Raw genomic sequence first — 27,107 nt, forward strand, 5'->3', positions numbered from 1 at the left:
CAATGAGAATGTATCAATATCCGTGCTCTAGTTGGGAGAACATAGCCCTCCAATATGTGTCACATGTTACAGCAACATTCAGAAATCTGATACACATGAGTTTTTCAGCGTGATGCATATTAGAGCTCGATGTTCTCTTAATAGTATGGATATTGGTACATGGTAGCTGCACAGCTTGCCCTTACACTGCATCACAGATCCATCGAGACAAAATCTGAGACATATGTCGATGAACGTACACTTGTTTGCGCCTGCAATAAGGATAGTCTTTGCAGTCCGATCTTTATCTCTGTTTGCCTGCGTCACCCCATATAACATCCTAAAGGAAGTTGCAATATATACAGCCCCATGGTGTATTCCAGATCTGCATTGTGCTACAACAGTTGAGCACAATGTAAATAGGTGTTTGCATGTTTGAGCTCTCCGCAGTCACTGGGATGTGGAACTTATGGCTCTAAGTTCATAGGACAAATTGACGTGTGTGCAGCAGGCAATACAATTAGTGGGCACCACATGCAGTAATGTCTGAGAAGCAACTCTTGCATTATAACCTCATATTATCCTACTCAATCTACTGCCTTTATTGCATCCACAATGAAAGGAAATGCTATCTCTATAAGGACGAGTCTTCATTGGCTTTCCACAAAGCAGCACAGGGCACTCTGAGAATGTAGCGCCAGAGTCCTCTCTCAACTTGTGAAGCCAGACGAGGCTTTTGAGCACCCAATGAATATCCTGTCTATATTTAAATTGGGTGCATTCATGTGTTTGCAATTGCATTAATGATTACATTAATTAAAGCTACGGTGACCTACGATTTCCCAAGGAAAGTGAGAACACGTCATTTAGGCTTTTTTATCTTTCAAAACTGGAACATGCGTTATCTGCAAAACATTTGTTATTAAGGGTGCATTCACTCTTCCTAAAAGTTCAAAAGCAATGCACTTAACTGTACACAATAATTCTCATCTTTGTAGTATTTGAATTGCAGTGTTTTCTAATTAAAATGAAGGCCACCCAGAATAGGGCCCTTTTTACTCATCGGTCTTGGGGTATAAGGCATTCACTTGAATGGGCTTTAAGTTGCATAATGGCTTAGCAGCAAATATGGCCCAATAATGTCATTTCATTGAGCTTCCTTTAAAAGGGCTGCCACCATGAATAGTAGTTAAAGCTTTGTTTTATTTGTTCTCTTGATTTTATAGAATGTAGCAGACTGTGTCTTGTATTATTATTTAACCAAGAAAAATGAAAACTATAAATCCCTGGTGAGAAGAAACTATGGCAAACGGAGAGGAAGGAACCAGGTAAATCTTTCATTAATAAAGCCAACTTTTGTGGCTGGTTGACGAACCGGAATGCCCTGTGAGTGTAAAAAAAAAAATTGAAAGTTATAGTGTATGCTTGTAGGGTATCTGAATATAATACCTTATAGGAAGTATGTTTGGCAAGAATGCAAGGTTTGGATGTATTGTTTGTGGTGGATATGATGCAATGCTGAGCTATGACATGCCCATCGCTACCAGGCCCGATTAGTCTTTATCATGTTTATCCATAAAGTTATTTTGTGGCATCCCGCAGCACACGGCTAACATATTGTTGTGCTTGCATCCTGATTACTATGGGCTACTTTAGTTTAGGGTCTTTGAAACAAGGACCTTCTTGTTGTGTATGCATGGGATAAATGGTCATTATAACCTTGTTCTGCCCTTTGGGCTGTTATAAATCGATAATTGAACTTGTGTTGTAAAGCATATAGACTCAGTCCCATACAGCCAGTGTTTTCACAATTTGATAAGTGTATTATTTTGATAAAGCGCCCTTCTTGGTTTGAGGAAGCACTATAGATATTAGCTTTGTGGATGAGGAGTTGCAGTGAGGTCTGTCTGAAGTGCAGCCTGTTTGCTCTTTAACTATGTGTTAATTGGCACACTCGCCCCAAATATTCAATCCTGCAGCAAAATAAATAAACCACTTATTGAAATATAATAGGAGCCATTAATACAACAGTGTGTGGAGCTGAGGCTGTAGAATGTGGTATAGTGCACAAATATTAATAGGCAGTTTGTAGACAATATGGGAAAATCAAAGTTATATCGCAAAATAGCATAGAAAATGGAAGTGGGCCTGTAGCTTTAATCAATGGACTACTTTAACTACTACTAAAATAAGTAGGCGAGATGAAAAGGTCAGCAGGGTGGAAGCAATCCAAGCCTTCATTCCTAGCGGGGTGGGTTGCACGGGCTGCACAAGACTGCTAAAAATCCGCCCCTTTTTGTGTGTGGCAGGTGGCACAGTCCAGTGATCTGACTAAACAGAAACTCGCTGTGTTGCTATTACAGCCAATCAAGATGAGCACAGCCACAGAGGGGGATTACCTTGAGTAACCCTTGTGGGATTAGTACCTTGCATGTGAGATGGGCAACTCTTCTGTAGGCAGATTAAGTGTCAGGATGACACCATTTCCTGAAATAAACACGCTGCCAGGTCACGCAACTTTTTTGTAAGGAGAACGGTGATACTTTTACTGTCGTGCCCACTGCTGCATTTTCTCCCTCTGGGTCTCCGCCCAGGCCAAAGCTTGATTGATCCTCAGCACAGGTAGTACAGAAGATTTTGAATGCACAGATGAATGTGCAGGTACGTGTAGCATTTCTGCTGTGTGGTTGTGCAGCTGATCTGTAGCAATCGGCAGGGTTTCTTGTGTTTTAAAAATAGCTTCTGCGGAAGCCAAGGATAAATGCACTCAGCTTTGTGTTATGCCACAAACTGAGCGCTTAAGAGCGGCAGCTGTCTGAATGGTATCCCTGGAAGCAAGCAGGTGATGCTGTAATGCGATTGGTTACGGATGTAATCGGCTTTAACTCATTTCATATCTTGTGTATTCTTTAGCATCCAGGTCAGGCACTCCAGGCCGACATCCAGTTACAGTACACATCACAATCTCAATGTGACATTAAGGTTAGCTTTTCTAACAGAAGCTATAAATTGTTGTATACTGTTGTACCTAAGTGCCCCCACCTCGCATATTTCTATATTGTGTTAACCCTTTTACTGCCGCATTCTACAAGGCCCCCAGCACGGAAAGAGTTAAAGCCTCTGACGCTGGCAACCAATCCTGATGTAGTTTTATATAGTTTGTTGCCTAGTAAATGCTAAAAATATGCATGTTAGCAGAAGACAGAATTGCATTCACTGTGGCTGCTTGTTACCTTCTAGAACAGGAGTGGTCAACTCCAGTCCTCAAGGGCCACCAACCGGTCAAGGTTTAAGGATATCTCTGCGTCAGCACCGGGACTGAGCCACCTATGCTGAAGCAGGGACATCCTTAAAACCTGACCTGTTGGTGGCCGTTGAGGACTGCAGTTGGCCACTCCTGTTCTTGACATGAAAGCATTACTCAGTATTTTCAGCTCTACAGAGTTTCCATGACATGCAATGTTCACCACTAAGGCTATTTATGTGAGTAAATCAGTCTAGCCCACAGCTGGAAAGATTCCATGGCAGAAATATGCTTACTGAGCAAGAGCCATTCACGTGGTCTTCAAAGGTGACTGATCTTTTTGTTAAATAACCTTTTCTCCAGCTTTCAATTGCATCACCACACATGTTGCATTTAGAAGATCTGTTTTCACTTTGCAGCCCCCGAGAGCTATGTCACTGGAACAGTCTGGTACATTTGAGATTAGGCGGTGAATGCATTTCGTGTGGTTCGCTATACCAGTGGAGCTCAACTCCAGTCCTCAAGGGCTACCGAAAGGTCAGGTTTTAAGGATATCCCTGCTTCAGCACAGGTGGTGCCATTTTCGACTGAGCCGCTGATTGAGCCACCTGTGCTGAAGCTGGGATATCCTCAAAACCAGACCTGCTGGGCAGTCTTGAGGACTGAATTTGAGCACCCCTTCTCTATATCCCCCCTAGCTCATCCCACTGTCATGAAGATCAGCACACACACCCTGTTTTAGGTGGTCACCCATCTGGAATCAGCATGCAATATTTAAATTGGCAAACGTTAGATGAGTCATGAGTGGAACCACCCAGCGAGTACAGACTTTTCAAAGTGATAAATGCACAATCCCACTTCCTACAATTCATGTCCTCCTATTAACTAGTTGATGACTCGCCAGGGAAACATTAGTTTTTTTACAAAGTTAGTACCTGACACCCCCCCCCCCCCCCCCCCCCGAGCATGTCCTGTCCTTGTTTTTATTTATTTTTTTACCATGCCCTGGCAATAGCTCCATATTAACCTCCTAGAGTCTTAATATTTCAAACCCTTCTTTCTCCTGAACGTAGTATCAGGTTATCTTATTATTATTATTTTTTTAAACAGCGTTGGAGAAGGCAAGAAGAGATATCTTAAAGGAAGTCCAAAAAATAACGTGCAAAATTCGTACTATAATCAATTTTGCTGAGAATCAATCTTTTCAACAAATATTTTTTTAAATCTTGTATCATCCCAAAACGGGGAAATTGCCCAGCGTGGCAGCTTGATGTGCTAGCACAGGGCTGGCCCAGCCCCAGTCCTGAAGGGCCACTAACAGGTCAGGTTTTCCGGATATCCCTGCATCCACACAGGTAGCTCAGTTGAGGACTGAGCCACCTGTGCTGAAGCAAGGATATTCTGAAAACCTGACCTGTTGGTGGCCATTGAGGACTGGACTTTGCCACCCCTGTGCTGGGAGATCATTTAAAGCTGCATTTCCCCCAATTTGACCTATTTTTACAATGAGGCCCTTTAAAGCAGGTTACAGCCCGTATTTTTATTTTGTCATCTGTTATAATGTTTAGTTGTTATTTAAAAATGCCCAGAGTTTGCAGTAGTGTTCACATGGCAACTCCTGCTGCCTCTTCACTTTCTACACTTCACCAGGCAGCCCAGAGCTGTTTTCCATGCAGCCTACAAAGGATCTCATCAGAAAATGACATGTCATCTCCTAATCTTCTCAGATATGGTCCGTTAAGGCCTACAAATGTTACCAAGTAACACATTATCTTTAAAAGAAATTAAACATGCAGGGGGGACAGCCCCTTATGGAGGCCGGTACAGACTATGTTGTGTGCCATGGATGTTAACACGTGGTTATTTCCCCCTCCCACTATCCCACTCCCACCACCGTCAACAACAGCAGCTCAACCGTCCTTCCCAAGATGAGAAGGAAGTTGAGAAAGTAGAAGATGAGGGAGCTGAAAAAACTGATAAAAAGGAAGAGGAGAGGAGGGAAGAAGAGGAAAAAGAGGAGAGGGAGGAATTTAGGTGAGTTATGAAATTTGAGCAAATCTTTGTTTACGTGCCAATTAATCACAGTGCTAATGATTGTTATGTCTGCTTGTATTCATGCTTTCATAGTTTGCCAGGCTTAGCGAAGCCTTTATTTTATGTGATTGGTCGCAGGTTTCTTTCCTGCACATTTTTAAATAATTCGTCTCTACTAACAGCAGACGAGCATGTTTCTTTCCCTTCATGTCTGGAGCAGACTCCTTTCTGTAAGCCTAATATTGTATTCTGGGTAAACACAATGAACTGCACATGTTTGTATTTTTCAAGTCACTAGCTATTCATTTAGTCAATGCATACACACTGCTCTGGTTAGAGACCCTCCTGAGGCGTAGTACAAAACGCAGTCTAACATCCCTAAACACTTTATTCTGACATTATCAAAATGTACGATGCACACACATCTTTGTGGCTGGTGCAGATATAGAACAGCTAGAGAGATACAGCATCTCTAGGGCAATACGATTTACCTTCTGTTATACTAGACCCAGCCTACTGTTGTACCCTGTATGTGATTTATGATTATATTTAGTGTTGTATTTTTATGCCTCGGGTCTCATTTATTCCTGTACGTACATTGAGGTTTTTCAAGGTCGTATCTTCGAAATACACACAAATGACTCAACTTAATTTTCTTTTACCTTCCCTGGAAAGTTATGAAACCTACTTTGAACCGCACACGTTTCATTACTGTTAGACTCATGAGATGGAATGGAAGTAATTTATTATCTAGCACCTCTACACTGCACCATGACGAAGACAGGAAGTAATCCCTGTGGGAGGCGTCCAATGACTTGTGAAATGGTTTTGTGGTTTAGTGTATTGGGAACTTTATGCAGTTCTCAGGATTTTGGAGTATGCTTTGAATCGTATTCCTTGCCTTCTTTGCAGAGATGTGGCTTTCACAACAGGACAATGTATAGAGACGCACACACCACTCCAATGGTGCGGACACCTTTAATAGCTCAAGGTAAGAAAAGGTAAGTTGATAAAAAAAAGAAGAGAAACACAAAGTGTGGTGCTTCCCATGAAGCACAGATTGAAGAGCGTCACATACAGTGGGCTGAAGGCAGCCCCTCTCGCGTGTGAACAGAAACACGTAGGGCAGTACTATTGACTGTGAGCAATGTCCGTGGGCTCCCCCAGATGTTGCCTAGACCAGGAACGAGCAAACAGGGTTGTGAGATTTTCTTGATGGGTGGGGGGGGGGGGGGCACGGCGGTTACAGAGGCCCTGCGCTTCCCCAAAGGCATTTAAATGCCGGGGATCGCGTGAGACCTCTGTAACTTCACTTACCTTGGCTTCCTTCCAGCAACCCGGCGGCAAATGGGGTCACGTGGCGTCACATGACCCCTGCGGCGTTATTTGATGCCTGAGCCGAGCAGGTGGGGAAGAGCAGGCAGGGGGGCGCAGGGAGAAAACTGTGCACCCCTGGCCTAGACAATGTGATACCATCAACTGGGAGTGAGCACGAGTGAGACAGCTTGTAGCAGCATCCACCGTGACACACAGAGAGAGGGAGGGAAGACAGGACCCAAAAGGGTCTGCAGTTGCAGCGACTGGCTCTGCGTTCAGCTCGCTGTATGAGACGCTGTTCAATCTGTGCTTCATGTGAAGTGTGAGTGTTTTTATCAACTTACCATTTCTTACCTTGAGCTATTAAAGGTGTCTGCACCATTTGCGTGGCGTGCGCTCTATACTTTACAGTTTTTACACTTTCAGAAGAGAGAAAATACTCTGAGTCAGCACCCTAATGGACATTTAACAAGTCACACACATCTCTGAAGCGCAGTTTGGGTTTTCTGTATACAACAGGACAATGAACTGTAGCAAAGATTTGAGCATTTTGCAACACACACACACACACCTCCACATTCTCACACGGTTTCCCAATGTTGGGTCATTAAGCATGGACCTAAACAGTTTGATATGGGAATTGCGATCATCAGCTTTAAATCTTAATATTCTGGGTTACAAAACTTAAATTACTTTTTCATTTTAATTTATTGGCTACAGCGCCAGTTGCATTATTGTTTTATGTATTTGCTTTGCGTTCAGGACATTTTCCCCAGGGTTTTTGCGTTTTGGTTCATTGCACAAGTGGCAAGCCTGTTCTTTTCTTTGCTGTGCTAAGCTTTGCAGTGCCTTAATCATGCCTCGTCTCTGGGTGCTTCCAGGGAGAGCACCAAAGACAAAATGGAAGCGGCAGCAGAAGACATGGAGGAAAGGGAACAGTCCACTCCCAGGGGGCGTAAAACTGCAAACAGCCAGGGCCGGCGGAAAGGACGCATAACCAGGTCAATGGCAAATGAGGCCGCTGCTGCCACTGCTGCTGCTACCACCACCCCTGCTGCTGCTGCTTCACCAGTGACTGTGGTTACACCTCCTGAGGAACTTCCACCTCCACCACCGCCTCCACCAGAGTCAAGTGAGTAGCAGGGATAACAAAAGCCAATACAGCAGTCGTGGATTTAAAGGTGCAGTCCTCAAAAACAAAGGGTAACAAGTATGCACTGTCCAATGCATTTATTTTTATTTTAACCATTACATTAGTGCCATTTCACCCATCACCACCTGTCTGCTGTACTACAAGACCCATCATACCCTATAACTGAAATATATATAAATAAATAAATATATGTATAGATAGATTTTTTGTTTTTTATTTCCATGTGTTTGGGTGTTTGTCTATACATAGATATAGATAAAAAAATATTTACTCCGCAAAATGTTTTCATTAAAACAAATGAATAGCGAAATCTCTGATTATATAATGAATGCAATTCCATTAAACTTTAAATTCGGCATGCTGGAGGATTATTGTCTCAACAATATTCTCTTATTACATCAAAACATGTAAACCTAAGCACGTTTTTCCAAATTGAAGAATGAAAAATAGTCCTATAGACTTCAGGAGAGGGGTGCATGGTTCAATGAATATGTATACTAAAATATAGCATCCCTGATTTACACATTTTAACTGTTGCATGTTCTTGTATAAGCTTGCTATTTCTCTTTGTTGAGGGTCTGGTGGGGCAAGCTTCATTGTCTGTTCTTGTAATACCTGCAAATCTTTCTTTACGGCAATACATGTAGTTTTTCAGGAAGCCAGCATTGAGATCATCCAGCACAAAGCCCCGGTGTCACTGGGTTTTAGCCCAATGCAAGCCCAATACAAGCCAAAACAGATCAATACCTGGTCCAATAGTAGGAATTTCTTAATGTTGGGCCTAGGGAATCATATTGGTAACCCATGTACATAATGAAGTGTTCTTTGTTTTAGCATTGCTGAAAGGCTCCTCTGTTTGGGAAGAGAGGATACAAGTGATATTATACCTGTGTTAAAAGAGAAACCTTCACTGAAACGTGGTGGGGGGGGGGGGGGGGGGGTTTGGGGGATGTGCATGTTACGCCAATCATTTTGCTGCATCGCACGTACACCATGCAGGGTTTCACCCGCTTTTTAGCAACTGGTTTTTGGTGATGTCTCAGTAGGCAGGAAGTGTCCTCCCCTTGCACATGCAAAGTGCATGTTTCCCTGCTTAGTTCTATGACTGGAGGTGTCTGTGCAATAATTCACATGATGCAATCATTGACTCTTTGGTCACGGAACAAAACTCCAAGTATCATTCATTGTGCATAATCTGTTACGTTAGTAAGCTGTTCCTAAAAATGTTTGTGCTTGTTTTGTAGAGTCATCCCACTCCCTCCTTTCTAATTTTCCTAATCCTTTTACATTGGTAAATCCTGCAGAAGTTTTATATTTGAGACCCACAGATGTTAAATAAGTCATGGGGATCTTTGATGCTAAAAGAAGGTAGATTGGGTGTTGCATGGACGAGTACTTTCACTACAAGAGATGCATCTTTCACAAACTCCACCATAGTTTGTTTCCTGATGCATGACTGAAGATCAGAAAATCAGATGGTCAAAAAGTAGCATGTCCTGTGGCGTTTCTTGTGTGCTCTAGCTTTGCATTTAATTTAAAAGAGCATTACCTGTTGCTCACAATTTTTGTGTGTGTGTGTGTGTGTGTGTGTGTGTGTGTGTGTGTGTGTGTGTGTGTGTGTGTGTTGCTATGAGTTTGCCCTGTTGTGTATTATAGAACATCTGTTTGGTCTTCCAACTCAGAAAATCTGCAGATCTTAAACCAACAGTCTATTTGAACATGATGGTACACCTTACTGCATAAATATCATACCTAAATGAAGCATATCCTTAAATTAATGCTCATTTGCAAACTAGTCTTTGCTTGTCTTTTTGAATATATATTTTTCCAGGTGTTGAGTCCGACTTGGGTGCAAATCAAACTAAATAACAGAGATGCATGCAATAGCTCCAAATGATGTAATAAATATTTCCATCAGGGGCATAGCTATAGTCCCAGACAGCACTTGAGGCAGAGCAAGATGGCAGGGGAGGAGCGTGCTCTAGCAGTCTGACCCGGAAGTCTTTCTTACTTCCGGTGTTTGCTGCTAGAGTGCGCTCCTCCCCAGCCATCCTGCTCTGCCTGTGTACCAACTGCTGATTCTTCTACCGGCTTATCCTTTAACACGGGGGGGGGGGGTGCCACCGCCCCCGCCTGTCTCCATTACCTCAGGTTGGCATGGGGGAGGGGATCTAAAGAGGGGAAATCCTGATGACGAGGGGGACTGGGGGAGATATGATGATGATGATGATGATGATGATGGTGATGATGATGATGATGATGATGAGTGGGACTGGGGGAGATCTGATGATGATGAGTGGGACTGGGGGAGATCTGATGATGAGGGTGACTGGGGGGGATCTGATGATGAGGGGGACTGGGGGGAGATCTGATGGGAACTGGGGGAGCTGATAGGGGAGACTGGGGGAGATCTGATGATGGGGGGACTGGGGGAGATCTGATGATGAGGGAGACTGGGGGAGATCTGATGATGAGGGAGACTGGAGGAGATCTGATGATGGGGGGACTGGGGGAGATCTGATGATGGGGCGGACTGAGGGAGATCTGATGATGCTGAGGAGGGATGATGAGAGAGAGGATTGGGAGAGGGAGAAAAAAATGGCTGTCAGTATTATCTTATAGTACTAGGCTGATTTATTTAAAGTGTATGGTGAATTTTACACAACTTTGGAGAAAAAAGCCCAACAGTATTTGAGGGGGAAAAAGCTATTGAATCTCATTGTGGATGGGTGCAGAGAGGTTCCCACCCTCTACTTTACGGTAACGTTGACGGTGGGAACCTCTCTACACCCATCCATAATGAGATTCAATAGCTTTTTCCAGAGGCGGCAAAAATGTCTGCCCCCTATATAGATAAGTAATCTATATTTTATATTTAATCTATATTTATATGTATGCGGTGTATTTGATTTTGAATCTACAGAATACGTTGATTTTTAATGGGGCCCTGAAAAAATGTTTGCCCGGGGCCCGCTCATTTCTATCTACGCCACTGCTGAAAAGGTAGCTGGAAATGTTTGTGAATATTGTTTTCTGAAGATTAGGGTGGACTTCACTACGGTTATCAGAGACTGATCTGTTTGTCCTATGCCAGGGGTGGCCAACTCCATTCTTCAAGAGCCACCAACAGGTCAGGTTTTAAGGCTATACCTGCTTAAGCACAGGTGGCTCAGTCTACCTGTGCTGAAGCAGGGATATCCTTTAAAACCTGACGTGTTGGTGGCCCTTGTTGACTGGAGTTGGGCACTCCTGTTCTATGCTATCTTTGCAGGTGGGTTATTTGACAGGGTTAGAACAGGTTATGCAGAAGCCTGAAATCCTTATTATCCGATTTCCTCAGTGGCCCTCCGACATGGAGTGGGCATCCATAAGTCTGATTACCTTATATCTGCAAGTGTCACTGTAAATTTAATGTAGGGGTACATTAACGGAGTGTGTGATTCATTTGTCTTTTAGCCATAACAACGATTGGTGTCATAGAGGTTTTCTGTTTGGAACTGCTGGCAATAATATGTCACTATCAAGTATAACTTTTTAGTGTGTGTGTCTGTGTGTCTGTCTAGGGATATAGTAATACAGCTGATGTACTATTAAGTTTAAAAGGGTGCAAAAAAGCAATTGTCATGTATGTTTTAGTGGTGCATGTTACTCACCTCACTAAATCCCTTCTAATCTTAAAATGTATTTGGTGCTTTGTAAATAACGAATGAAACAGTGATCCATCTTGTTGAGGAACAGTCTATACAACAAAGAGCTGGTGCTGAGCAGCTCCAGTGCGTTGGTCCTTCATATGTGAAAACAAAATTGTGTTCAACTACTGGCGCCATTTGTCTGCAACAAATTGTAGGTTCATTATTTAACACACCTTCTGCCAGAAAGTCTTGTGCCCTTAAAGCAGTGCATCTTCTGTCGTGACCGATATTTGTATTGTTTTTCTCTAAACTAGTGTTTTTCAACAGGGGTTACAAGGAACCCTTGGGTTCCCCTGGCGTTCCCTGCAATTTTCAGGTCATTTTAAAATTGTACTAAATACAGAAGAATTTACAATGCATCTGATCTTATACATGCTATTCCAGCGGGTTGGGGTTCCTCAGAATTTCCCAATATAATGATGGGGTTCCTTAACCAAAAAAAGTTTTTTAAAAAAAACAGTGCTCTAAACAGATGTGAAACTGAGTACATTAGAAATTGTGGGTGCTTTCACATATGGAACGTGGTGGAACTGTCACTTTAATGTAACAAACAATCTGCCATATTTAAAAAAAAATTCAAGATGTTTTTCTTTCTTCCTTGCATCTACAAGCTTGCTTCAGTAAGGTTCCCCTTTGCTTTTTGTCCTGTGTACAGGAGTGAGATGCAATTCTCTTCATCGCTGGTGTGCAGATGTTTTGGTAGGATTTTCTATTTTGGGAATCTTTGCAAGGGAGAGCAGGGCCGCTGATCTGTGAGCTCAGATCACTGCAGTGTTAAATGATGGAGTAAACACAGCCTCCAGATTATGTCCTTTGTGTTTTACCTGAGGTGGCTGGTTAAGGATATTACGCTTCAGTCAAGTCCTGGGTAAAAATAGAGAAGTGCAAGATTATGTCACTGATGGGGAGATATGAGCTGTGAAGTTACTTTGGTGTCTGTTATGTGGTGTTTATTTGTGGACGTGTGTGTGTTTTCTTTCTTTTCCATGATGTATTTTTATCTTGACCTACATTTGTTCTCTGGAGTCCGATGCACAGCCGTTTTCCCTCCCTCTGTCTAACGTGGTTTTATTTTTCTATCTGGGTGAGCGTCTGTAGCCCATTGCAATACAAAAGGGAAGGGCCAAACAATGAATGGGATGTTTAATGCACGATAACGGCCGTTGGGGAAAATGTTTCATATTTTAAATATAACTACTAACGATGCATGCTTACTAGATATCTTTATTTAAGGTGGGCAAACAATGGAATTCCTAGCTATGTGACCACATTCTCTACCAATGTTAGTTTCATATTTTTATATTATTTTAGTAAACTTTAGGTTTAGGCCTAGTCCATAATTAGAAGTGTATTAAATGATTCCCTTTGGCAGAGAGGGCTATGTAAAGCCTCATAAATAATTAATGAAAAAAAGCAGAAGCAATTGCGAAGTTGCAAACACGATGCTGAAGTTAAGGGAGCACTCCTATGGACTATTTTTTTAAAAAATATATAGGCTTAAAGCAGAGCGTCTTTGGGGCTGAACCACGTTAATATCTTCTCCGTTCATCCCCTGCTTCCTGAGATACTTACCTCTGTAGGGTGTGCTGGTATCTCTGCTGTTTAAATGTCCCACGTCATGTGGGCCAATAGGAAGCCACAAGGGATGGCATCACGAATTTCCTATTGGCTCGCAGGACGCGGGAGCTTTAAAGTTGCCATTTTGCTAGCCCCAAATAGCCCGGACTGGGCTGCTACCGGCACCGCCTATGGATGTACTGTATCTCGGGAAACACGGGGTCCCCAGAGCTGAAATAGACATGGTTCAGCTCAGGATAACCCCTGTTTCTAACCCTGCTTCTGTAATTTAAAAAATGGTCCCTAGGAGTACTAAACATTTTGAGAACGGAATAATGCATGTATTTTATTTTTTTTGGTAGAAGTAGCATCATGCAGCCAACAGAGTTTTCAATGGAAATTAGTTTTTTTCCATCTGTATACTTTTCTGCAGCATGTTTATCTTCGAACTAGTTCTATCCCTTTTTCTGTTTGACGTGCATCCCACTGTTTTGCTCGTTAGGCTCCAATAATACTCAGATAAATTCTGCTTTTTTATAAATGTATATGAAAACAAACAATGTGTATATGTGGTTACTTTTTTTGGGGGGTTGTGCATGTAATTATAGTTGTATCCATTAAGAGTACATGAAATATCTAATCGGTACAGTACATTTGCATAATTGAACTCTACATTATAGAGCAGAATGTGAAATACTAGCCAGTGTGAGTTTGTGGTAAAAATCAACGTTACCAAAGCTGAATTCATAGGATTGAATCATTTAGTGCAGTAGTTTTTGACCTATTGTTCATGGTGACACTCCTAGCTTGTTTTTATTTTTTTTAATACAGATGACCTCCTCATTCTGTGTATGCTATTTCCCATGTAAATGTAATCTTGGTAATCATTTTACAGACTTTTTTTTTTGGCTGTAAATTCAGAGGCAATTTTTCCATTTATATTTTTTAAGTTGAGTTGCATTTCTGTGTATCCTTCTAAATTTTGTCTTGCTCTGTAAAAGTTCGTAACACACTTGATTAGTGTTTGGGGCACACTATACCTGCTTTAGTGTCATGTTTGGCCACATAGGTTTTCTGTTACATTCGGATGTTTGAAAATTAGAAAGCCTTTGTATTTTATTACTTCTAAATGCTACTACTGAATAAGTAAGGAACTGGCAAATAGCGCATTGTAACCTTGTGATTCCCAAACAACTGGTAAATCGGTCATTCTTGTACGTTTCTATCTAACTGCAAATATATCTACTTTTGGTTTAGTCTTTTAGAGCTGGAGGGGTCTCCAGTGACTTAAACAAATAAGTTGGATGTCCAAAACACTAGTAACGACTCAATCTAATATTATAATATACTGTATGATGTGAAGCTGTTAATAGGCATGTTCAAGTGATTGGAAAATAACACATTTAGTGTGGCTTTCAGACTATATTGAATAGGGTTTTGTCTTTCCTTTGGTGCACGCTCATGGTAAATTGTGAAATCGTTTTTGGAGAACTTGAAAATAATATTTGGTCCTTTGAAGATGTCTTCTGTAGTCTCTCTCTCTCAAAACCGTTCATGTTGTCTCTGCACAAGTATCAGGTGCACGCCGGAAAGCCATTCCTGTTTTCGAATATGGCTCGCAGGTCGAAACACAAACTGTTCCAGGAGTGTTCTTTCCATGAAGACTTCCCCTTAGAGTTTCAATTTACCTTGCTAGAGGTAGATGGGATTCAGATGTAACCTGTGGACATGGCTGTAAGAGTTCTTGTAGCTTTCTGATCTTTGCAGCCTATTAAACCTATTCTGCAGTGGTTTGTCAGTGTTTCTTTGTTCAGTTGTAATTGTGATTTTAGAGCTCACAGAAGCATTCATTAGTCCTTCCTTCCGCCACTAGCTTGTCATAATCAGAACTGACTGCCTCCCACAGTCACAGGCGTTCTTCCCCTTGAATGGCTTTTATGGAGGCGGCCTGAACGTAAACGGATAATTGGAGTGTAGGCTTTGTAGGATTGGTGCTCGTAATGCAAATCCAGGTCTTTCTTTTTGATGGGATTTGCTGTGTTGTGCTTTCAGCTTCGGCAGACACCGGGGAGACCTCACGTTGGACTGAAGAAGAAATGGAAGTAGCTAAAAAAGGTAAAGATTTCACGTTTGGATTCTGTGGATTTCTCCAGTGCGACATTAGATGCCGGCTGAGTTTGTTGAAGTGTTTGTTTGTTTGTTGCTTTGCAGCAACTGTAACATTTAGTTCTTCTGACTTGGAAAAAGTGGCAATGTAAGTAGTATTATATGTGGCTATGTGAGTGACTATAAGTCGTTCTGGATTTAAAGCCCTAATTGTGAAGCGAATGGACATGACCTGAATTGCATTGTGTCCATGAAGCCCCTATTTGGAATTCAGACAAAATGCTGTTTGAGTGTGTACAGTGTTTAGAACACGCCTGTGTACACCTGCAATTGGTTATTATAGGTCACATGGTCATAAATAATGCTACATAGTGTGCTACTTATCTTAAGGTTTGCGGCCTTCTTTCCTTTATTACTATCCTTTTTCTTTGCCTTAGAAATCAATGGCGTAGAAAAGACTCAGGTTTTATTTTTTGCACGTAACTCCTTGATTCACACTTAAAATTCAGCGTTGTATCCACCTATTGGAAATCTTTGGTGGAAATAATTGAATGGTCACGTAATTGAGAGATGGTAAATGGTCACCTTTCTCTCTTGGGGATCGGGGTAAGAGGAGTACTGCTTTTCTATACTACTGAGAGAGGTGCATTTTTGGGATGCCGTGGTAAAGAGGCGAGATTCTATATGGGCCCAGAATGAACACCCAGCTGGTGCTTTTTATTATAAAGGCTGCATGCAGCTGTAGCATTTTTCAGATGACCACTTTATGGAAAGTTTTTACACCAACATAGGGGTAGGGGATACTTTTTAAAAGCTGTTTTTTTTTTTTTTTTAAAGAACTTTTGAACAGTTTTAAAATAAAACGAAAGGGTTGAAATGTTACTGTGCCATTTACCCCAAACGTTCTTAGTCCAGTTTACTCTATTAAAAGAAAAAGTTAAACTTCATTCAATTGATTTTTTTATCATGACTTCATACTTCAGTTTTAAATTGTCCTGGAGTAATTTCTTAATATTTTTGTCTTGGTGCATTTCATTTGATAATAGTCAGAAGCGGTCAGGTGACCGCGAGTGCTGGGTGGGCCTCAGCACTCTGACCCCACGGGTCCTCTGGCAAGCAAAGAGTTAAAGTAAATAATGTGACTGCAATGAATGGTGATGGACACAGGCTGCTGCTGCTGCTTTAAGTTCTCACTTGGATAAATGGTTTTGCCTTGTTGCATCTTCAAGATTAAATGTGCTATTCAGAATTGCTTTACCTCTTAATAATTATATGTATTTGTTTGATGGTGCAGTTTATGGTACATATTTATTCCCATGGAAACCATATGTTGTTGTTTTTTTCTAACGAAATTAGGCCTTTTATCTTGTAAATCCCAATTTTAACAGCTCGTCACATGATCACACTACTCTAATCCACTCATAGGAGTGATGTACTGTTAATGTAAACCTGCAGTGCATTGCTTGTTACCGATGCTTGCACTCGTGGCATTTACCATCTGCATGCTGACTCTCCCCTCATAGCATGTGGAGGTATTGGGGGGAATGTTTGTGTTTTTAAAGACTTTTGTGAATTTTGTGATCTAACATCTATGACTCGGGTTTGGGAAAAAGTGACGGTAGGCTCTTGATGCAGCATTAAGTGTTGTGGTTTTATGTTGTGGAGTGATGTATTCATTATTGTTATTCACACTTCAAACTGGTGCATAAATAGAATTTTGTTTGCATCATGCTTTATACTATGTAAATCTGTTGACGGCAAAGGAGGACATTTCTGACCTAGTCTGGTACCTTTTTCTTACTGCAATAAAGTAGACAGTACTTAATGTCAGGTTTAATTCTTCTTCCTGACCTGTAGCATTAAATAGTGTCTATATGCAAAGCACTTTGTGAGGTCTGTTACCCTAGTTGTCTATCACCTATCACGTCGGCGTGTGTGTGTGTGTGTGTGTGTGTGTGTGTGTGTGTGTGTGTGTATATACTATGACTTGCAGGGTTTATGAAAGAAAGTCATTGGTCATTCTCAGATGTTTTATAAAACCACCATCATTACTGTATCATTTCAATGTGCATCATTTTTGCTTCTTTACATAGAATACATTTTGTAACAGCTTTTTTTTTTTTTAGTGGGGGGGGGGGGGCTGCTCTGGTTTAATACATGTATCAGAAAGCAGAGAGCGGCTTTATATAAGGGACAGGAAACGCCATTTGCAATTTTGGCTTTCATCGGGGGACAGGAGGGGGGAGAGAGTCTTTACCTGAAATGACTCCTGCTAATTCTCTGCTAATGCATTTACACAGTGTCACAGTATGATTAGCAGAGCTCCATGGGGAGAGTTTTGGCTTTGCTTGACAAATAGCTTTAGTTCATTCCGGTTGAATGGAAGGGCAGAAAGGAGGTAAACTGACAGATGCACGTGCGTTAAAACACCTCACAGCCAATATTTCACTTTCAGACCTTTTAAACCAGAATCATTCATTTGTGTTGCAATCAATATAAATTTCACATCTTTGTCACTGGGTTGACATGATATATTCATTGTGCACTCTAATTGAAATGGTTATTGTTGGGAGAATGCCGGACACTGATTGTACTTTTACTTTAAGCACGTACTGTAGAATGCCTTCTACTTCCTCCCGTACTGTATAATGCGTTCTACTTCCTCCCGTACTGTAGAATGCCTTCTACTTCCTCCCGTACTGTAGAATGCCTTCTACTTCCTCCCGTACTGTAGAATGCCTTCTACTTCCTTCCGTACTGTAGAATGCATTCTACTTCCTCTCGTACTGTAGAATGCCTTCTACTTCCTCCCGTACTGTAGAATGCCTTCTACTTCCTTCCGTACTGTAGAATGCATTCTACTTCCTCTCGTACTGTAGAATGCCTTCTACTTCCTTCCGTACTGTAGAATGCCTTCTACTTCCTCCCGTACTGTAGAATGCCTTCTACTTCCTCCCGTACTGTAGAATGCCTTCTACTTCCTCCCGTACTGTAGAATGCCTTCTACTTCCTCCCGTACTGTAGAATGCCTTCTACTTCCTCCCGTACTGTAGAATACCTTCTACTTCCTCCCGCACTGTAGAATGCGTTCTACTTCCTCCCGCACTGTAGAATGCGTTGTACTTCCTCCTGCACTGTAGAATGCGTTCTACTTCCTCCCGCACTGTAGAATGCGTTGTACTTCCTCCTGCACTGTAGAATGCCTTCTACTTCCTCCCGCACTGTAGAATGCGTTGTACTTCCTCCCGTACTGTAGAATGCCTTCTACTTCCTCCCGTACTGTAGAATGCCTTCTACTTCCTCCCGCACTGTAGAATGCCTTCTACTTCCTCCCGCACTGTAGAATGCATTCTACTTCCTCCCGCACTGCAGAATGCATTCTACTTCCTCCCGCACTGTAGAATGCCTTCTACTTCCTCCCGCACTGTAGAATGCCTTCTACTTCCTCCCGCACTGCAGAATGCATTCTTCCTCTCCCTTGTAGAGATAGGAACATGGTGAAAGCAAGTAACCCGTTTCTAGGCCTGACATGTATTGTCTCACTGCCCTCAGTAGCAGTTTTACTGTTTGTATATAGGTTTTAGGTGGGTGTTCTTGCGTCGAAGACCATTCCTAATTAGTATAGCTTTATAACAAGCTGTCATCTTATTTAACTCGCCCATGGTACATTTTTTTTTTTTCATCCTCATCTCGTGCTTTATTTCAAATATGCTACTGTCATTTTCATTTACATAAAGTAAAATAATTGCAGAACTAGTTAAACATGCACAGTAAATACTCTGGTAAAGTTGCATGTATCCTATTATTTTATACTTTCAGACCTGCTCTTTGCTCTTGTTCTGTCCATAAAGTAGCTCACTTGAACATACAGTATCATTAAATAAGATCTAAATGTTTTAAACAGATGGGTGAGTGTTTCCGCTGTATTTTAACTCTGAATGTGACACGGTAAATTGATTTGGAGGGAATCCAACTCGGCAAACATATTTTGTAGTCTCAGTATAGTAGCCTTGTAATGCAATACAGTGTTTCCCACTCGGGCTGTATATAGAGCTGTGGTGTGGCCACAACATCGTGCAAACTTCATTTGTGCGGCTAGGCTGTAGGGGGACGAGCACATTCAGAATAGGGTTACGGCTGCCTCCTATATATAATCGGTGAGAAACCCTTACCTTAAGATTTTTGTTTTAAATGTTTTAGAATTTGCTGTGCAAATAATGGGTAGCTCTTGACTATGACAAGTACAATAACACCGTACCATGGAACATATAAAACATACTACGGCTTATACATTGTTAGTCTAAGGAAACAATGTAACATTCGGTTTCAACGTTTAGTTATGCCGCAGAAGTTGTAAAGCGGGTTCTAGAAGATACACAAAACCCCAGCAAGCTCTTTTTGGGAACCCCTTAGCCCCCACAATATATATATGTATACAAGTGTCAAAAAGGAGTGCTATTGAGCATGGCATATGTATTCAACAGACGACAGAGAAGCCCAATGCTACATCCAACATGACAGAAATACACAGTAAAATACTTATATATTCTCTTGAAAAAGGGTCATTTAGTTTAACCCTTTGGCCAAAGCGTTGTAAGCTTGCGAGCCACGACAAGGCAGACACCCGTTCGCAAGTCCGAACACTACCAGATAAAATACTAATACACCTCTATTAGGATCTAGAAGATGCCATTTTTAACATTCCCTGAACCTTTTATATTTTTTGGGGGGGTGGGGGGAGGAGGAGAGGATCCAACCATATTTCCCCAGAGAGAAAAGGACTGCATGATATCACAAGATGTATTTAAGAGGATAAAAAGGGAATGTAAAGGCAGCAAAGAAAATTAATAAAGGGAGCAGCTAAATTGAACTTCTGCTTAAACATGCGTCATTGTTTTTCAAACCTCTTGCACAGTAATCCAGGGATGCTCAACTCCCTCAACAGGTTGGGTTTAAGCATATCCCAGCTTCAGCACAGGTGGCTCAGTTGAAGACTGTACACCTGTGCTTAAGCTGGGATATCCTTAAACCCTGACCTGTTGAGGGAGTCTTGAGGACTGCAGTTGAGCATCCCTGCTGTATTCCATCTCTCATACCCAATTGTCAAATGATAATTGCCCATTAACTTAATTTTTCAGCATCATATAACTATGTAAACGGAATACAACTACCTGTTCATTTCTGATAAAGCTACTCATTGGCTGTGTACCAGCAGGTTGTGTTTATTCTAGTGCAGTTAAAGATGCAAGATGGAGTAAATAATTTTGACCGTACCATCAAAATAATCTTTGGTGTAAACAGAAAATTGAAGCGCTTTTTCACTATTAACATCTGAAACACTAATTAATTAAACAAGTCTCATACCTGTTGTATGTGAGCGAACTGCAGTGAATTTAAAATGTGATTTGAAACCCTGCAAATTTACATATTAACCAAGAATCACTGTAGAAAGCATTGAATGGCTTGTTTTTAAACACAAACATAAAATAATCCTTGTACATAGGAAAGAGCTGCTTATTTAGGACCATATTTACACATTTCTGGCGCTACCCCATAAAACACCCTTCTGCATAGAACACCTTCTGTTGGAAGGTGTCTTATGGAGTGGCACGACATCTCCATCCTGCGCCATTAAAACAGTTACTACTATTATTGATTAATGCGGAGACTGTTGGCATTTAATGTGTAAATGTCCTTAGAGATGTGTTGACATTAGAAAAGGAACTGATGCACTGAGGCAAACATTTTTCGGGGAAAGGAACATGCTGCACTATACAATGATCCGCTCTGTCAGTGCACTTCCCACCTCCAAACTTTTAAAGGTGACCTTTAAAGTAGCTCCAATAAACAGACATCTCCGTTGTATTGATCCTGGGTGATGGCACAGGCTGCCTTTAATAATAATTACAATTGGCATCCTTCCCCACTGCATACAGTATCTTATACTATATTAGTGAAAGCACTGTATGTTTGCCTGCCTGCCTGCATGCATGCCTGCCTGCTGGATGTCCGGTGTCCCTAGGGGAAATCTCATTGGTCCCTTGGGCCGCCCCCGCACACCTCTCATTGGCCTGAGGCGGAGTGACGGCCCAAAGGACACACAGGGACAAAAACACACACACAGGGATATACACGGACACACACACGGACACGGACACACACACACACACACACACACACACACACACACACAGTAGGGGGGGGGGGGTGTACATTAGCAGCATGTATAACCCGGGGGGGGGGGCCCTCACATACCCGCCGGAGCCTCCGCCTCTTCCTCCCCAAAATCAGCCTCCCCCCCCCCCCCCCCCGGCGCCGCTACAGTCAGCGGAGGAGCGAGTGCCCGGGACACAGCGGGGGAGCGGCCACAAGAAGCTGCCTCCCGCCTCAGTTCCACGTGGGAGCGGCCGGACGGGTGAGTGAGCGGCCTTCACCTCCCCTCACCCCCCTTCAAATCACCTCCCCCCCCTTCACCCACCCCTCACCTCACCCACCCCTCACCCCCCTTCAAATCACCTCCCCCCCCCCCCCCCCCCCCGGCGCCGCTACAGTCAGCGGCGAGTGCCCGGGACACAGCGGGGGAGCGGCCACAACAAGCTGCCTCCCGCCTCAGTTCCACGTGGGAGCGGCCGGACGGGTGAGTGAGCGGCCTTCACCTCCCCTCACCCCCCTTCAAATCACCTCCCCTCCACACCCCCCCCCCCCCCCGGCGCCGCTACAGTCAGCGGAGCGAGCGAGCGCCCGGGACACAGCGGGGGACCGGCCACAACAAGCTGCCTCCCGCCTCAGATCCACGTGGGAGCGGCCGGACGGGTGAGGGAGCTGCCGAACGGGTGAGTGAGCGGCCGGACGGGTGAGGGAGCGGCCTTCACCTCCCCACACCCCCCTTCACCTCCCCTCACCCCCCTTCACCTCCCCTCACCCCCCTTCACCTCCCCTCACCCCCCTTCACCTCCCCTCACCTCCCCTCACTCCCCTTCATCTCACCTCCCCTCACCCTCCCCTCACTCCACTTCCCTTCCACCTCCCTCCACCCCCCCTTCACCTCCCCTCCACCCCCCTTCACCTCCCCTCCACCCACCCTTCACCTCCCCTCCACCCCCCCTTCACCTCCCCTCCACCCCCCCTTCACCTCCCCTTCACCCCCCCCACCTCCCCTTCACCCCCCCCCACCTCCCCTTCACCCCCCCCACCTCCCCTTCACCCCCCCCCCCACCTCCCCTTCACCCCCCCCCCCCCCACCTCCCCTTCACCCCCCCCGACCTCCCCTTCACCCCCCCCACCTCCCCTTCACCCCCCCTCACCTCCCCTTCACCCCCCCCACCTCCCCTCCACCCCCCCCTTCACCTCCCCTCCACCCCCCCCTTCACCTCCCCTCCACCCCCCCTTCACCTCCCCTTCACCTCCCCTCCACCCCCCCCTCACCTCCCCTCAACCCCCCCTTCACCTCCCCTTCACCTCCCCTCCACCCCCCCTTTCACCTCCCCTTCACCTCCCCTCCATCCCCCCCCCCCTTCACCTCCCCTCCACCCCCCCCTTCACCTCCCCTCCACCCCCCCCCTTCACCTCCCCTCCACCCCCACCTTCACCCCCCCTTCACCTTCCCTTCACTCCCCCCTTACAACCTCTCACCACCTCCACCCCCCTTCCCACCTCCCCCACCCCCCTTCCCAACTCCCCACCACCTCTCCCCCCTTCCCACCACCTCCCCCCACCCCCCCCCCTTCCCACCACCTCCCCCCCTTCCCACCACCTCCCCCCCCTTCCCACCACCTCCCCCGCACCCCCCCCCCCTTCCCACCACCTCCCCCGCACCCCCCCCCCTTTCCCACCACCTCCCCCCCACCCCCCCCACCTCCCCTTCCCCCCCACCCCCCTCCTTCCCACCACCTCCCCCCCCACCCCCCCCCCTTCCCTGAGGCGGAGTCACGGGCCAAAGGACACACAGGGACACAGACACACACACACACACGTAGACACACACACACACACACACACAGACGTAGACACACACACACACGTATACACACACACACGTATACACAAACACACACACGTAGACACAAACACACACACGTAGACACACACATAGACACACACATACACACGTACACACACACGCACGTAGACACACACGCACGTACACGTAGACACACACACATGTACACGTAGACACACACACATGTACACGTAGACACGCACACACACATGTACACGTAGACACGTACACACACACACACACGTACACGTACACACACACACACACACACATGTACACGTAGACACGTACACACACACACATGTACACGTATACTCACACACATGTACACGTACACACACACATGGAGACATACACACACACACGTGGAGACATACACACACACACGTGGAGACATACACACACACACATGTACACATACACACACACACGTATACACTCACACACGTATACACACAGGTATACATACACATAATGTATACACACACACACATGTATACACACACATGTATACACACACACACATGTATACACACACACACACACGTGTATACACACACGTGTATACACACACGTGTATACACACACACATGTGTATACACACACACATGTGTATACACACACACATGTGTATACACACACACATGTGTACACACACACACACGTGTACACACACACACACGTGTACACACACACATGTGTACACACACACACACATGTGTACACACACACACACATGTGTACACACACACACACATGTGTACACACACACACACATGTGTACACACACACACATGTGTACACACACACACATGTGTACACACACACACATGTGTACACACACACACACATGTGTATACACACACATGTGTATACACACACATGTATACACACACACATGTATACACACACACATGTATACACACACACACGTATACACACACACATGTGTATACACACACACACACACACACACACACACACTTATACACACACACACATACAATGTATACACACACACAAACATGTATACACGTGTATACACACATGTGTATACACACACACGTATACACACACACAATATATACATACACACAATGTATACACACACACGTGTATACACACACGTGTATACACACACACACACATGTGTATACACACACACGTGTATACACACACACACGTGTATACACACACACACGTGTATACACACACGTGTATACACACACACACGTGTATACACACACACACGTATATACACACACACACACGTGTATACACATACACACACACGTGTATACACATACACACACACGTGTATACACACACACACCCCAGCACCACCACATCAGCACACCGGTATCCCATGCCCCCCCAGCACACTGGCATTCTCGGCTCCCCACCATTCCCAGCCCCCATCAACACCATCAGCACCCACACATCGCCACCTTTGCACCTCCCCCATCGGCACACCCACATCCGCACCCCCACATCAGCACCAAACCCTCCCAAATCAGCACACCAATACAATCACCATCAGTACAGCCACAGCAGCACTACCACCGCACATGGGCCGCGTGGACCACTCCCCACCCAAATGCCACACCCACACCACAAACATCCCGGGCAACGCCGGGGCTCTCAGCTAGTACTCTATACAGCTTAAGAAGTGTGTAGGTATTAACAAGTCTTGCTATAGCTTTATTGTAGCATGTTGGTTGCCGTCCGTGAACTTACTGAGCATTAACTTTCTGCTGTTTCAAATAATGTGGTTATTTCCTTTAACATAGAGGTGTCCTGTTGGTTTGTGTTTCTGTTTTTGGCAGGCTTGATAGAACATGGTCGCAACTGGGGTGCAATCGCCAAGATGGTGGGGACGAAAAGTGAGGCCCAGTGTAAAAACTTCTACTTCAATTACAAAAGGAGACACAATCTGGATAACTTGCTGCAGCAGCACAGGCAAAAAGTGAGTCATTGTCAAGGTTTTGTGCATGGATCTATTTATTTACATACAATTCGGAGAATTGAGCTTCATAAGAATATAAACCCAGACGAGGCCTTGAACTATCAGCACTGGGCAAGCTTTTTGTAAATCATTACATTAGTAGTGAAGAAAAAATGAGCACCACTTAACAAAAAATCAAAACCATGTCTTTTGCCAATTGTTTAGTTTCCCCAAACACAATATTTAATACAAAAACAATCAGAAGGCACTAAAACTGTTACTTCATCTTCTTATCTTATACTATATTAGTGAAAGCACTGTATGTTTGCCTGCCTGCCTGCATGCATGCCTGCCTGCTGGATGTCCGGTGTCCCTAGGGGAAATCTCATTGGTCCCTTGGGCCGCCCCCGCACACCTCTCATTGGCCTGAGGCGGAGTGACGGCCCAAAGGACACACAGGGACAAAAACACACACACAGGGATATACACGGACACACACACGGACACGGACACACACACACACACACACACACACACACACACACACACACACACACACACACACAGTAGGGGGGGGGGTGTACATTAGCAGCATGTATAACCCGGGGGGGGGGGGCCCTCACATACCCGCCGGAGCCTCCGCCTCTTCCTCCCCAAAATCAGCCTCCCCCCCCCCCCCCCGGCGCCGCTACAGTCAGCGGAGGAGCGAGTGCCCGGGACACAGCGGGGGAGCGGCCACAAGAAGCTGCCTCCCGCCTCAGTTCCACGTGGGAGCGGCCGGACGGGTGAGTGAGCGGCCTTCACCTCCCCTCACCCCCCTTCAAATCACCTCCCCCCCCTTCACCCACCCCTCACCTCACCCACCCCTCACCCCCCTTCAAATCACCTCCCCCCCCCCCCCCCCCCGGCGCCGCTACAGTCAGCGGCGAGTGCCCGGGACACAGCGGGGGAGCGGCCACAACAAGCTGCCTCCCGCCTCAGTTCCACGTGGGAGCGGCCGGACGGGTGAGTGAGCGGCCTTCACCTCCCCTCACCCCCCTTCAAATCACCTCCCCTCCACACCCCCCCCCCCCCCCGGCGCCGCTACAGTCAGCGGAGCGAGCGAGCGCCCGGGACACAGCGGGGGACCGGCCACAACAAGCTGCCTCCCGCCTCAGATCCACGTGGGAGCGGCCGGACGGGTGAGGGAGCTGCCGAACGGGTGAGTGAGCGGCCGGACGGGTGAGGGAGCGGCCTTCACCTCCCCACACCCCCCTTCACCTCCCCTCACCCCCCTTCACCTCCCCTCACCCCCCTTCACCTCCCCTCACCCCCCTTCACCTCACCTCCCCTCACCCCCCTTCATCTCACCTCCCCTCACCCTCCCCTCACTCCACTTCCCTTCCACCTCCCTCCACCCCCCCTTCACCTCCCCTCCACCCCCCCTTCACCTCCCCTCCACCCCCCTTCACCTCCCCTCCACCCACCCTTCACCTCCCCTTCACCTCCCCTCCACCCCCCCTTCACCTCCCCTTCACCCCCCCCACCTCCCCTTCACCCCCCCCACCTCCCCTTCACCCCCCCCACCTCCCCTTCACCCCCCCCCGACCTCCCCTTCACCCCCCCCACCTCCCCTTCACCCCCCTTCACCCCCCCCACCTCCCCTTCACCCCCCCCCCACCTCCCCTTCACCCCCCCCCCCACCTCCCCTTCACCCCCCCCGACCTCCCCTTCACCCCCCCCACCTCCCCTTCACCCCCCTCACCTCCCCTCCACCCCCCCCTTCACCTCCCCTCCACCCCCCCCTTCACCTCCCCTCCACCCCCCCTTCACCTCCCCTTCACCTCCCCTCCACCCCCCCCTCACCTCCCCTCCACCCCCCCTTCACCTCCCCTTCACCTCCCCTCCACCCCCCCTTTCACCTCCCCTTCACCTCCCCTCCATCCCCCCCCCCTTCACCTCCCCTCCACCCCCCCCCTTCACCTCCCCTCCACCCCCCCCCTTCACCTCCCCTCCACCCCCACCTTCACCCCCCCTTCACCTTCCCTTCACTCCCCCCTTACAACCTCTCACCACCTCCACCCCCCTTCCCACCTCCCCCA

The 27,107-nt window shown here is 45.7% G+C and overlaps 1 protein-coding gene across 1 annotated transcript in view; it reads left to right on the forward strand.

Annotated features, from left to right (window-relative positions):
- NCOR1 (nuclear receptor corepressor 1) overlaps nucleotides 1–27,107 on the forward strand; it is a 154,578-nt gene that overhangs the window by 82,410 nt on the left and 45,061 nt on the right. The window contains exons 14-19 of the mRNA XM_075594170.1: nucleotides 1,206–1,307; nucleotides 5,130–5,257; nucleotides 7,456–7,706; nucleotides 15,029–15,091; nucleotides 24,908–25,051; nucleotides 25,120–25,151. Of these exons, the coding sequence (XP_075450285.1) occupies nucleotides 1,206–1,307; nucleotides 5,130–5,257; nucleotides 7,456–7,706; nucleotides 15,029–15,091; nucleotides 24,908–25,051; nucleotides 25,120–25,151 (720 nt within the window). The remainder of the gene's footprint in view (nucleotides 1–1,205; nucleotides 1,308–5,129; nucleotides 5,258–7,455; nucleotides 7,707–15,028; nucleotides 15,092–24,907; nucleotides 25,052–25,119; nucleotides 25,152–27,107) is intronic.

This window comes from Ascaphus truei, chromosome 3 (genome assembly GCF_040206685.1).
Source record: "Ascaphus truei isolate aAscTru1 chromosome 3, aAscTru1.hap1, whole genome shotgun sequence".
Lineage (NCBI taxonomy): Eukaryota > Metazoa > Chordata > Amphibia > Anura > Ascaphidae > Ascaphus > Ascaphus truei.